Source organism: Gossypium hirsutum, chromosome A11 (genome assembly GCF_007990345.1).
Source record: "Gossypium hirsutum isolate 1008001.06 chromosome A11, Gossypium_hirsutum_v2.1, whole genome shotgun sequence".
Classification (NCBI taxonomy): Eukaryota; Viridiplantae; Streptophyta; class Magnoliopsida; order Malvales; family Malvaceae; genus Gossypium; species Gossypium hirsutum.
The window spans coordinates 65,755,993-65,770,621 of NC_053434.1; the positions used below are offsets into that span (position 1 = coordinate 65,755,993).

Sequence of the window (14,629 nt, forward strand, 5' to 3'; positions counted from 1 at the left end):
CACTCATTTAATGAAGCAGCAGCTGAGCTACCTATCTAATTAGTCCTTTCAAAACTTTATTTAATAGAAATTGAAACTAAATAATAATAAAAATAAAAAACATACGTAAAGGAGACTGACACAGTTCAAGGAAGCAGAGAATTCCAACCCAAGTTTTGCTTCATTGGGTTCCATCAGTTTTTGGGGCATTTTAAAGGCCACTTGGTTTTTTTTTGTCTGTTACTAAACTAATCGTCAGTAGTGGATAGTTTCTCTTTTAGCCATGGTTGTGGAGCTTCATCAGCTTCCACAGCATAAATAAACCGCATGCCCCTCAAAGACTCCTTCCCAGCAATGCTTATCATATCTGCACATTCAGCGGCATTACCATGGTGTGGCCAGTAGCAATTGAGGTTTGCCTTGCTAGTAGGGGGAATTGGGGATCAATGAAAGCTAGTGACTCTACATTACCTACTCCAAGATTGGATGACTCCCCTGGTTTTATTTTCCCATTTTCTTCAATCTGTTCAGATTGTTCATGACAAGCCCCATGAATGATGCTATGCAAATTATCTGCATTTGGATATGTTTCTGGAACTGTTTCACATGAATCACTGACTTTGTCATATTCATCCTAGTTATCACAATCATCTTTGTATTCAAACTCATCTGGTTCAGTATAGCAGGGGAGCTCATCCATTGTGCAAACTTTAACTTTCATCTGCTCTGGCAAACTTCGGCAACTAGCAGAATGATTTGTGTATTTGGCTGAGAAGTAGTTTACCATGATGTTCAAGCTGATCAAACAACAATATGACACATTGGTAACAGATCACTAGCAAGCTGATCACTCTGAATGATCGTTAAAATGGAGCCGTGGGTGATTTTTTCCACCATGATCAGCTGCTAACAAATCACTAGCAACCATGTATTTATATCAATTTAACAATAATACATTCCGGGGATTGAAGTAGTCAAATACTCTATAAACATGAGAAATCCAAACCATGCAATCATATGTATGCTGCCATAAATAAAAACTTACAACATGTTTGGTTAGCCAATACACCCATAATCAGTGGGCCCCACCTATGCAACCTATGCATATGTTTGGTTGAATGTATTGCCCTATTACGGGTCTAATACATTCCGGGTGTATTACTGATGAAAGACCCATTTCTATTCCCTTCAAAAAGTTCAGATTAGCTCCGCTTAATTCTCTCGATTGTGATTTGGCCTGTTTTACCCTTCCAATACAAGAGCCATCTCCAGCCTCTCCCTCCCAAGATCAAGAAGCTCCCGATTTCTCTTCCTGTTTCATCCATCGGCCTCTTCCTGTTTCACTTTCAGAGCACTGTTTCTCTTCCCGATTTCTCTTACCGATTTCTTGCACCTTTTCAGAGCACTGTTTTGGCCATCAAAACAGACTTGTGTTCTTCAAATGCAGTGAGTAGAGATCAATAACAAGTATCTCCAAATAAACCCTCAAGAAAAGCTTTCCAATTCAATCAAGGTAAAAATTGTCTGCCCTAACATTCTTTCAACATGTTTTCCCTTTTATGTTTTTTTATGACGAAAGATTCAACATTTCTAGAAATTGAATCATGCATTTACCTTTAACATGAGGTTTTAGAAAGTTTAATCATGTAACTCTGCTGGTGTCGAACTTTGTACTCAAAGTTTAGACCCAGTTTAGGCTTTTCTTCTCGGTACCGTACCTGCTCGTTGTTCTCAAATTTTTTTGCTCCCTGATGCACGTTCCACATGCAGTTCAATATTTATATGAGAATAATGTTAATTTGTTTACAGATTCTGCCTGTCGAATAAGGCCAAAATCTGGCATCTATGTTGTTCTGCCCAATTTCCCAGTAACATATTTTTCTAACTTTTCTGTTAAACTAATTGCATACCTGAACTTATCATGGTTTCTCTTTTCACCATAAATTTGGGTATTCTCTGCCTCTGGTAGGGAAGATTCCTAAAATTGCTGGAGTAGACCACCTCCAACATTCAACTTAACTTTTCTCTATTCACAGACTCACCCAACGATTGAACAAAGAAAATATTCCCTTTTCATTTTCCCTTTCTACATGTATATAAACTACTCACTGCTATCCGTGCTTGAATCAGGATCATAACTTTTGATACCCAAAAATAATGTTGCTCTCCAATCAGACTTCAACACTTAAACTCCACAACATACAAGAAAATGTCCTCAAAGTCTGGGCTAAACCATATTATACAATTGATTGCCGACAGTGGAGATAGAAAGCGATGTACAGTGGGCTCCAAAAGCCCCTCCCAACAATGCATTGTTTGGTTAGGGGAAGAGTGTTGTGGAGGAACATATGTTAATATTTAATTAAAAAAGGAAGCATGGCCCAGATTTTCTTGGTCAAGAAAACCATGTGATATTCTATTGTATTGTTGAGTTATATATAAATTTTGTTGGGCCAACGTGGGTAGAAAAATGGTGCAGGGTGGAGTCTGGAACTTGGAATATGTAGCTCATCCGGGTTGGTTCAATCATTCAACAGATTTTTACAGCATAAAGGGAAAAAGTGTTTTTTTTAGTAAAAAGAGTAATGAAAACAACAGCTTTGTTGTGTAGTAATTGAAAATGGGTGTGGGGATGTGTGGGTGTCCCCTTGATGGGTAGTATAGTTCCAGATGAGAGACAAGAGTCTTGATATTTTATGGTTCTTTGGCTATGCATCCACTTACTGTGTGGACTTATCATATGATATAGATGGTATATGCTTGAAATTTCTTACTTCTATTATACATCCTTAAATGATGATGCTCTTTAATTACCTTCTGGATTTGCATATTTGGAATCCAATGTTTCTCTGTTTTGTTGCTCCTCATTTTGTTCCGTAGGCTGCAAATGATGGTGCTCATTTTGCTCATCATTTTGTTTACCTTCTGGATTTTGTTGCTTAAATTATGTGATCATTTTGTTCCTCATTCAATGCTTGAAATTGTATTGTTGTTTATTAATTGGAATGATTTGAGGAGATGTAATTTTGTTTTACATATTTAGTTATTAGCTATCTATTATCCAGCTGAATCAACCTTATTTAGTCTTAAGCAAGCAGTAACCAAACCTGAAAAGTGACAGATAAGGGCAGCTAGTTAAGGAAGAAGGGAAAGAAAGGAATATGGTGTGCTGTTTTGAGTTTTGACATTACCCTGTATCCATGTACTTTTTTTATAGCAATTTATTTTGGTTAAACTACATCATTAGTTGTTCAAGTATGTGTAAGTTTTTGATTTAGTCATTGCCTGTTAGTCTCTTTTATAGGTAGTTAATTTGAACGTGTTTAATTAAATTCTTTTTTCTCTAATTTAAAAGTCGGGAAAGGTTTTAATATATTGCAGTATTGTATTAAAAAAAGTTAAGTTGGTCAGTTATCAAAATATAAATTTTCATAACCAAATTGATGAACTTAAATGACTTTTAATATATATTATTTGTAATTTTTTAAAAATATATTTATAATATAATAAATATATAATACATATAAATTTAAATAAAAAAGTCAAATATATTTCTATACATATTTTTTATACTTGAAAACAACCAATTCCCCCTTTTTTTTAACAAAAGAAATAATTGAAATATATACTAGTTATATAATTATACTTGAAACAATTATAAGCACAGTTACCTATAATTATATAATTATACTTGAAAACCACAGTTACCTATTTGTCACCTTTGTCACAAAGCAGTATTCCAACATTATTCAACTTGACCATAATGCCTCTTCTATTTTCTGCCTTTTTGTTTCTTACAAGTCATAAGTTCATCCACGGTACATTGCCTGCTTAGTCTCTTTTATGGTATATAATTATATAATTATATCATTTATTAAATATATTTATTTAAATAGATTAAATATATTTATTTAAAGGTAATTGCATGAACCAATTGAGTTAAAACTCAAATTTTTCCGTTGTTTTTTTTCTGGTGTTGCCATGATATGTTCCCTGTTCTGCTAAAATATACTGTTCCTGGTGCTTCTAGTCTCTGATGGAAAAGGATGATTCGAAATGCGGGCAGAATGCGGTGGTGGAGAGGAAAACCATATTAGTCCCGAAAAGTGAGACCATAATCTAAAGAGTTCTAACCAAAGGGTTGTGATATTCCCTGGGAAAATTGGAGTAAGCATATGTCCCATGAAGCAAACACTTTGACTAAAAACCAACATATGTGGCAGAGGCAGTTGGCTGGAATGGCTAGCTTTGACACAAGATGGCTGAAGTTAAGGTTAGTCTTTCTGGATATAACCTGCAAATTTGAAGTCCATTTATTCAATTAAAAATGGGGAAATTAAAGGAAATCTTTCATTTCTGTCTTTTATTAAAAAGCATGCTGAAAGGGGTAATACACCCTGAATGGTAGGAAAAGGAGACAAATGAATAAGACAGTTTGTTGAGAAACATCAGATAAAGTGGAAGTAAAATGTGAAGGGAAATAGAACAAAAAAAAAAAAAAAGAGATTAAGGATGAGTTAAAGAACCTCTGATATTAACGGCTTAGCATGTTCTTCCCACTCAGCGGCCCATCTTGCTGAAGAAACTGTTTCCAATGCACCGTTCTTGAGAGATTTCAGAGCATCTGCCAGTGTTGATACGTAAAATAGAAAACCAAGGAATATTAGAAACCGCCATTGTAACATTCTCAGGAAATGTAAGTCACAAAATAACAATGAACTATTTAATTAGTTATTTTGGTCCTAGTTTATAATAAGGTTCAACAGCCAATCACAAGCTAACACCAATTGGTAGTAGGTGGAGGGACCCAACTTTAATATAAGACCACAGGCAACCTAATACTTGATGGATGTGGGATGTTAGGAGCCATGGTTCAAGAGTCTCATGATGCGATCATGAGTAATTGTTCAATTTCGACCTACAAGAGGAGGTTGCTGCAATGAAGTGTCAGTTGAAGCATGGTGATCAATACTAGACCGGACCGAATGGTTGAATCATGAACCAGTAGTCCAACCGGTACCATAAAACCGACAGTGGTTCCATAAAACCGACACCGGTTCAACTAGTAAAAACCAATCAAACCAGTTAAAAAACAAGTTGAACTAGATTGAAGCTAGTTTAAATATTTAATTTTGAGGTTATAATTTATAAAATGAATGTTTATGTTTCTATCTTTATCTATTGTGTTTATTAATATTTTTTTCCTATTTTTTCTTTTTTATAAATTTTCTAGAATATTTTGAAATTCTTTATTTTGTCATGGTTGAACCAGGAACAGATGGTCAAGCTGGTTGGACCACCAGTCCGAATCTTACAACATTGATTGCAAGTGGAGTAATTTTCAATTGATCCAATAGTGCTCCAACAAATTATCTAGATCTAGGTGAGAATGGATGCTTAACAAGAACTATCATGATTCCTAGACAGGGTTGTATGAAGATATTGTGCATCAACCACTTTTATTTGCAAGTACCAATTGTCTTTGTTAAGTACAAAGCACTTACCAAGAGCTCATCAGCTAGCTCTGATGACGATGAAAAGAGCAGACCATTTTTCTCAACCTTCACAAGCTGGTCAATGCTTCAGAAGTCAAACCAGTAGCAGATAGTAATAGACTTTAGCATTAAAAGGTATCAAATTGTAAGCCAATAAACCATGCATGATAAGTGCACAAGTTTACCATGAGTAGGAAACAGCGCATACTGGAAGTCCACAACCAAACATATCCACCACCTACTAGCCAATACAAGTTCGGTGAGTGATAAAGGTTTATTGCTGCAAATGTTCTTTTCCTAAGAAGGCTTCAACAGGAGCTCCAGAATGACATACCTTCATGGGAAGGTCTAATGTTGAGGAGGAAGTATGCAGACAAATACCTAAATCTGCTGAACCTGTAAAATGAAGCAAGAATATGGATGTAAAACAGGTAGCATGAAGCACTTTTCCCTTCTTCCTAATGAACTATGAGGAAGAGAAAATAGATTACGAATATCATACGAAGAAGCAATGGATATTCCTCAGCTGACAGCCACATGGTATGAAATGCAACACGTTTGAGGTTTAGCCTCTTTATTTTCTCTTCATACTTTTCCTTTTCAGGACTTTTGCCTAAATGAATATTGGAAATTTTTTAAAAACAAGGGAGCACAGAAGCAGGTTCTTCTGGGACATACAGTACCGTTACCTGTAATGATGAAGAACAACCTAGGGCACAAGTACTGCTTTCCACCAGAGATCTCCTTCCAGAGGACCCCTTCATCAGCAGAATCATTTTCATCCAGTAGAGCAGCAGCTCGTCTATCATACATCACCGCTGCTTCCAATAGAATCCCAAAATCTTCATCTGGTGCCCTGGAAAGATGTTATTCTCGAGAATGAATCACTTAATAGATTTATAAATACTCACCACGCAAAAATAAGCATGTGCATACTTGAATAAAAGGGAGGAAATGGTATTGAAATTAAATAATCTTAAAATAGGATAGGAGAAACTTCTACAGTGAGCATAACTATACTTCAATAAAATAATAAAAATTGTTGAAAGTGAAATTAAGTGATCTTAAAATAGAACAAAAAATAAACTTCTTCCATCTAGGATCTAAAGCAACCAAAACACAAATAATCTCAATCAGAAGTTAACAGAAAAAACCATAATAAGTCAGCAACATATTAAAAAAAAAAAGATATCGTGCAAAAAGTAAGTTTTAAGAACAAAACTTGTCAACTTGAGCATTTTTTATATTCCATAGACTAACATCTGTTAGAATATTCTTTCCGTTATCGCTCTTTCTGGGTAAAAGTTTAATGAGGCTAGAGCAACTAAGGGTAAAAAGAAAAGCAGAAATATGGAGTGCAAGAAGTACGCAAATAGGGCATTCATAGAGGATGGTCTCACCAGCTTGTACTGCTTACAACAAGAGCTGGCCTATTTGGCTTCAACAAGATGTCAGTGCCAACCTGAGTTGTAAATAATGTTTCATTTTGGTCATCTGCCCCAATTCCTGTAGTTGCTTCATGACGGGTAAAATCAGTCAAAAGTGTTCTTTAAGGCTGCTAATAAAAATAAATTTGATCATTTACTAGACTTACTAGCAGTTACACAATCTCGAACCCCAAGAGGGTGACAAAGATACCTATTTAATCTGCAAAACAACTAAGAATGGAACTGCATTACAAAATAAATCTTTATGAGAACTCAAGAACATGAATCTCACCTTATGCTTCTCCTGAAGTGAAGTTGGACAAAAAAACTCAGGAGGCTGATCATATAAGACTGTGGCTCTATAAATTTAACCATATGCAATATAATTACATTTCATTAGAAAATGAAAATAATTAACCAACAATGAGCTGGAAATCTTACCTAATTCCCCAGTTTTGAGCTAATTCATGCTGCAATGTCCTTGTTACACATAGGGAACCATTTGCCATTTGCCCATAACGCTTCTCAAACCTAAGCATACTCTTAAAATTCAAAACCAGATCCATCCATCGCACAGCTCAAGAAAGGTCCTCTTGACAATACTAAACAGGAGGCTTATAACTTATCAATGGTATATTGAGACAAATGGGCTGCTTCTTCCTACAGACAATCCAAGTAAGGTATATCCAAAATTATGCCAATCAACAATGAATGCCGACTTTCTCAGGGTGAGTTTGGATGGGCGGTGCTTTTAGCTGCGGTTAGTGTAAAAACAGCGGTGGCGGTGAGATTAGATACTGTAGCGATACAGCGTGAGACAAAAAAGTAAGTTAAACGCACCGCACCGCAGTCAATCGCCCATCCAAACGAAGCCTCAATGAGCTCGCCCACTTTACAGCCACTAATGTTGGAACAGAAGGAGGATTCTACACAAATGGATGAAATATCAAGATAGTTTCAGAGGGAAAAAAAAGGAATTTCTTAAAACAATGAAAGAGCAAGACCTAGCTTTTCGAGCCATCTGAAGGAAGGAGAAGCGCGAGTGAAGGCAGAACAAGCTTGTTTCTTGCCATGCACCGACGATGAGGTGCCGATAATAGGAGAAGTTCTAGGGATGAAGGGGTGTTATGTTGCCACTGGTCACAGTTGTTGGGGGATACTCAACGGTCCAGCTAGAGGTGCTGCTGTGGCTGAGCTTGTTCTCGGTGGACGTGCTACCATTGTTGATCTTAGTCAGATTAGGCTTTGTTTAGATAGGCGGTGAATTTAGCTAGAGTGAGGTTAAAAATAACAGTAGTGATGAGATTAATTACGGTAACAGTGAGATTAGAATTGTAGTAATGAGATTAAGAACAATGGTGGAATGTGTGTTTGAATTCAATGACAGTTATAGCTGTGAGTTGAGAATAAAAAATGACTATTAAGGATATCAGATTAGAATTGATATATAATAAAAGTTTTTTAAATTATTTTACTTTTTTTAAATTATTAAAATATGTGAATTTATAAATTTATTTAATAAAATATTAAAATGTATATTTTAATATTTTATTATAAATATTTTAATAAATTATATAATCAATTTAAATTATTTATTAAATAAAATGATAATTATTTTTAATTTTTTTGTTAAATATTGTTTTATAATAAGAGTAAACTATAAAAATAGTCACTTTTGTTTGTAAAAAGGAGATAAAGAAATTTAAAAATAATACAATTTTCACTTAAATATATAATTTATCTGGATAAAGTATGTATTAACAGATATACTTAAAATTTAGTTGGCACTCAAAATCTAATTTTAGTTCTCAAATATGAAAAATAAAATGATAAGACTTTTAAAATTTTAACTGGGTAAAAATAGATCAATAAAATTTTTACATTATTTTACTTTTACAAAATTATGAAAAATACGTAAATTTATAAATTCTTTTAATAAAATATGTTTATTAAAATGTTTATTTTTAATTAATTAATATTAATTTTATAATAGTAATATATATAATTACTATTTTAAAAAAATTTAACAATACAAATATACATTAGATAAAGGGTTAAAATTGTAAAAAATCATGCTGACTGAGGTTGTTGTTTTTTCATTGGAGCTTTAAGCTCCAATTGAAAATTGAAGCTTTGGTGAGGTGAGGTTTTCCAAACGTGTCTCACCGTTGATGTTCCAAACACCCAAAATATTGTTCCTTAAGATTCCATCACACTGATATTAATTGGTGATTCAAAAAAAGCCTTAGTCCTGCTAGATTTGTTGGGCGTAGGAGGGTTAAAATTTAAGTTGTATTTTCAGACCATTTTTATGAAGCAAGTAAACGACCATGGGGGCATCAGATTCCCCTTTATTTATTTGTAAATTAAGGCAGAGATAAACACTAGTTTGCTCTAAATCGTCGGTGGGAAACCCCTCAATTATGCTTGAGCTTTTCAAGTTGTCAAATTCCAATTCTTTTAGTCTCTCTGATATATAGGTATTTTAAAAAGTTTTAAAATTAGTTTCTATTGGTTTTTTTTTAAACAATTTACTTACTCTTTTTTAGGGCGTGGATTAAATTTTTAAAAAAAATGTAAACGTTAATAGTTAAATTGTTTTAAAAATTTTAAAAATCAGTTGATTTATAAATTAGTATAGACTAGTTGAACCAAGTTAAAAAAAATTAAACGGGTAGTTGAACTGATTTTTATAAATTTTTAAATTTTGAATGATTTATATGCTTTGAACCAGTCGCATTAATCGTTTAGGGAATCAATTTGTCAAATCAATTTGAAATCGTTTCAATTATTTTTTTAGCTCAGTTCAACCAGTCTGTGTGAGACCACTGGTCTTTTACCTCTCAACAGACAATATCCTAATCAGTTTTTCATCCATTCGATTCGATTGGTTGGTCTAGTCTAATTTAGATATCATTGAATTTGAATTTTTATATATTTTTAAATCTTTTTTATTTTTTATTTTTTTATAATTTTTTTATTTTAAAAAAATTATAAATTTACTTTATGTTTTTATTTAAAATATGAAAAAAAATAATTCTTTTAAAAATTTATGTTCTTTTAAAGGGTAAGAACCAAATTAACAAAAAATTGTAATTGTTGAGGGCTAATAAAGCTATTTTACTTATGATATTATTAATTTTATCTACAAAAATTAGATGGAGGCATCAAGATTTTTAAATAAAAAATAAAAAATTTAATATCTTAAAATTAAAATATAATTAAAATATAAGGACTAAATTTAAATTTTAATAAGAGTATAAATATTTTTGATAAATTTAAACGAATAATAAATAATATTTAACCTTATAAAAACCAAAACACACTATCTATAAACAAAACAAAACATCTTTGGATACTTGAGTTTAGATTTTTTAGGGTTTGAAATCAAATTTCAGTATTTTGAATTTAAAATTTTTGGGGTCAAGCGAACTTACATAAATTCAAATAATTTATCATAATACAATTCAAATTCAACTATTAAAAAGAATAAAAATTGTATAGAAGATCACATTATAATAAAGATTTATATATCAGAATTAAAATTGCTTATTATATGTAATACATTTTTTTTAAGTTTTTAAAAAGTATTATAAAACTAGAAAAAAGTTGAATTTAAATAAGAGATGAAAAAAAAGAGTATAAAACATAGTATGATAGAATAATTGTATTTTTTTTTCTGTATAAGAATTGTACAAGCCTCTATTTGCATGCTTTATATGATAACTTCCATGAATAAATACCTAAATGCAAACTAATGAATTAAAGGAATTTATTTCTACAAATTCTTTGAGGAATGGTTACTTGGAGTTATGAGAATCCATAGTTTCCTTGGTTAATACACATAACATACAGCCCCATTGAAAACCAATTGATAAAACTTTACTTAAAAGAAAAAGAGTACAATGCGTATTTACTCTCTTAATGATAACGTCATTTAACATTTTTTAGTTGACGCATTCCAATTCTTTATATCACCTTTCCAAATGTCGAAGTTGGTAAAATAGATCAACCAAATTATTATTTAAACGAATTTGTTAGACTTCTATATCACCTTTCTTCTCAAGATCATGATTGAAGATTAATTTTGGTGAAATATGTTTTATTCTATCTGCTTTGATGTATCATTCTTTTAATTGAGCTATACATGATGCATTATCTTCGTGTAAGATGGTTGACATCTTTTCTTGTCTCACTAGATATCTTCTTCCCTACGTATGGAAGAAGAAAAATAAAGGCAACTCTTAAGATAATCTACAATTGGAGCAAGAGAATGAAAGTCTCACTACATCAACAAACCAATGACGCAACAACTGAGATCATGAGCAACTTGATGTGAAACATCACAAACAAGATGAAAGAATTGGCCTCAGGGAACAACGACGGATGGACAACACACTAAAAAAAAGGAGATTAACTTGACCAAACATGGGGAGGTTGATGCTACCTTTATAGATAACTCTCCCAATGTTTCCTTACTCATTTTTTATCAATTCACCTCCTAGGCCATGACGCCAAATAGGCAAAGAGATGATGCAAAAAGTTGACAAAGGAAAGCACATCTTAAAAGCAAAGTATTGTGGAAGAAAAAGGGGAGACCACAAAAGCCAAGATAGAGGCTATAGAGTAGAGGTTGATTACTCATTCACCACTTTTCAAATATGAGATGCTAGGAAGCTTGCCTTTCACCCCAAAAGGATTTCAAATGTTGATTATAGAATCGTACGATGGCGCATCAGGCCAAATTAATCACATAGAAATATTTTGAATGAACATATCTCTAAAAGAACTATGCCTCGCCAACCTGATAGCCACATGCACCTCGCTAAGTTGACTCTGTATACCTTACCAAAGAATTGTGCCTTGCATTGCGCAATCAATGTTATCTACCATGTCATTTCCTGTCACGTTAATTTTACTTGATCCCATCACAACATCGACCTATATAAACATGACCATCCATAGCCACTAAGGGCACGTATTTAAGGATCGCCATGACTCATCAAGCGTACTATTTAGATAACATGTAATATAAAATCCAGAAAGAAATCTTGTATATATGTCACTTAAAAACCTACATAGAGGGCATGGAAAACTTCCATTATCTCTAACTTCACCCAATCTCTATAATCTTCTCTCAAATGCTTAAGAATTCTTAGCACAACCACTAAATAACCATCACCAAAGGTTACCTTGAACTCTTTCCTTAAATAAATTTAAATTTTATAGGTTTGAATAATTATTAATTATATATATTTCATATATAATGATTGCTTTACCTTTCAAAAAAATATATTAATTGCATTAAAAAACATTTTATATTCAAAGAATTTTAAAATTTATTTTACTTTAGAATTTAACATAAAAAATTATTATTTATTATTTTTATTGCTAATAAATTTATTATAATTATATAATATTTATAAATATATTTTCATAAATTAAATAATTACCATTTATTTATTTTCATTTTAAATCTTATAAAACAATTATATTAATGTATGTTTAGTTATAAATTTGAACATTTTCGAGTTCTAGATCAGCTCCATCTTAATTTAAAACTAGATTGATCTTATTATCAAATTGTTATAGGTTCAAACTTTCTCAGACTCGAATTAATTCAAATTTGGATATTTTCAACTTCAAATTTTCTTGATTTATTTTTTTGAAACTTGTGCTTTCTCAAATTCAAATTTTATCAGTTGAGGCGAGCAATCAAGCTCAGAACTGTCTTCCCTGGTCCATGTTGAAGTGGCAATGACCCCCTTTCATTAGGCACCTATTTGCATGTTTTATTAGTAGTTTCAGTTGATGTTCATGGACAGTGTTGAAGAGTGGATAAGCTAAGCTTTGGGTTTTAAAGAAAAACAGATTGAGTAAGGGGCCTACAATTACTCTACCAAGTTCATGAATTTAATTGGACTTCTTTAACTAGAAACGGTTTGTGAGGGTTCGGAACGCAATAACACCCTGACCATCTATTAGTAAAAAAGAACAAAAAAAACAAATGTGGAGTAGCTATTTCTGGGTGAGCACATGTGAAAACATGTGTAAAATAATTGGGTTATATTAATAATTGTATTAATAATTTATAAGATAAATTAAAATTTAATGAATAAAATTATACAAAATCAAAATTTATATATATAATTACACGTTAAATCATAATTTATATATAATTTTAGGATTTATCCTTTTTATTTTTTAAAGCATTAATTAAGGATATATGTCAACCATGTTAATCCCTTTTATTTATTCAATAAGATAAATGAAAAGAATTGATATTTTAAGTTTACGTTGTTAGAAATCTTAAACATATTATGGGTCTACATTGGTATTTGGTTTATTTTGCTTGCAGGTTTTTTTTTTATTTGTATCTATTTTGTATTATGGAAAAAAATAAAAGAGTAAGATAAAATAAAATTTTAAAATATAATTAATATTATTTGATTTTTACTGAAAGAGCAGAAGGAAAAGTGGTTTTTCTAATCTTATTTATGTATCGCAAAGTTGACGCAACATAGTATATTTTTAAAAACTATTATTATTTTTTATCGATATTGATGTATTCATTTTCACTTTATCTTACTTCAAATAAATTTATTTTTACTATTTTTAAATTTTTAAAGGAAAATAAATATTTAATATAAATCTTAAAAAAAGTATTTCAACCTTTTTTTAATATATAAAAGTATTTTTACTCTTTTAATAATTATATATATAATGATAAGGAATTAATAATTTCCATAATTGATATACCTATTATTTGAAAAAATTACACTCTATTTAAAAAGAATCTATTCAAAATTCCTTGGCGGATTCACCAGACAATCCTTTTTAAGTCAAAATTTTTTATGCAAATCACAAAGGTAATTTCTTTTCATAACACAAACGTTATTTTTATAGCATCTTAATGTATCCACCTACTTACTTTTATAATATGCTTAATTGTGTCATAAAGAGGGGGGTAATTAGTAAAGCTGCAACAAAACTATTATAGAAGGAGAAAATGGGTAGGAGGAGATGATAAGACATGAAAATTTTTGTGTATTCGTATTTTTTTTGGGTCTATTTATTATGTCATAATTTAAAATATTTTATAAGCATATAAATTTCGATAGGTGAATACTTTATATAATATGATTTTTAAAATAATATTGTATCATGCTTTGTATTATATTTTAATTATTTTTTGTGTTCCATGTTGAATAGTGCTGTCTAATGATGATGGTGATGGATAGGGTAATGCATTGATTCCCAGTGAGAACAAGATTACAAGTGTAGATGTTGGATGGAGCAGAGGAAACATTTTCAGTGAACAACAATATCCGGTTGTCTTCAGGCTTGGTCACTATAACGATTTGAAAGTAAGTGGTAATAAAAAAAAATGTAATTCTGAAATTTCATTTTTATAAATTAAATTCGTAAATATTTATTGAGTTTTTAAAAAGATGAATTGAAGTTTGAATAAATAATTTTATCGAATTAGTGATTAGTTAGGGCTTAAATATTAAATTGTAAAGATTTACAAATATAAATTTTTAATTGATCAAATGTGAGAGGACTTATTTAGCAATTAAATCAAGGATTAAAATGATAAATATACCGTCTTAAAATGATAGTGGACGGGTAGGTGAGTTAAATTGTTTAAATATTATTAACATTGAATTAAATAAAGTATATATAACATAAGTAAAGTAAAACATCATATTGGAAAGAAAGAGAAAA

The 14,629-nt window shown here is 31.2% G+C and overlaps 1 protein-coding gene and 1 long non-coding RNA gene across 6 annotated transcripts; one reads left to right on the top strand and one right to left on the bottom strand.

Annotated features, from left to right (window-relative positions):
• Positions 1-1,053: 1,053 nt before the first annotated feature.
• Positions 1,054-6,256, top strand: LOC107900593 (uncharacterized). Its single transcript, XR_001684981.2, has 4 exons — positions 1,054-1,492; positions 2,110-4,252; positions 5,252-6,014; positions 6,121-6,256. It is a non-coding gene; the product is annotated as an uncharacterized lncRNA (long non-coding RNA).
• Positions 3,938-7,621, bottom strand: LOC107900580 (UDP-glycosyltransferase TURAN). Of its 5 annotated transcripts, none has more exons than XR_005905120.1 (10): positions 7,343-7,621; positions 7,194-7,260; positions 7,069-7,132; positions 6,875-6,989; positions 6,164-6,330; positions 5,809-5,870; positions 5,660-5,712; positions 5,484-5,549; positions 4,506-4,603; positions 3,938-4,273 (listed from the first exon to the last, which is right to left on the bottom strand). XR_005905120.1 is itself a non-coding variant. In XM_041081884.1 (9 exons), the coding sequence occupies exons 1-9, from the start codon at positions 7,465-7,467 to the stop codon at positions 4,595-4,597; spliced, it is 738 nt and encodes a 245-aa protein (XP_040937818.1). In that variant the 5' UTR covers positions 7,468-7,621; the 3' UTR covers positions 3,938-4,594. The 5 variants fall into 5 exon arrangements, 3 of the variants coding, with proteins under 3 accessions (XP_040937818.1, XP_040937820.1, XP_040937819.1); XR_005905118.1 differs by having other exon boundaries at positions 5,484-5,559; XM_041081884.1 differs by having other exon boundaries at positions 3,938-4,603; positions 5,484-5,559.
• Between the last annotated feature and the right edge of the window lie 7,008 nt (positions 7,622-14,629).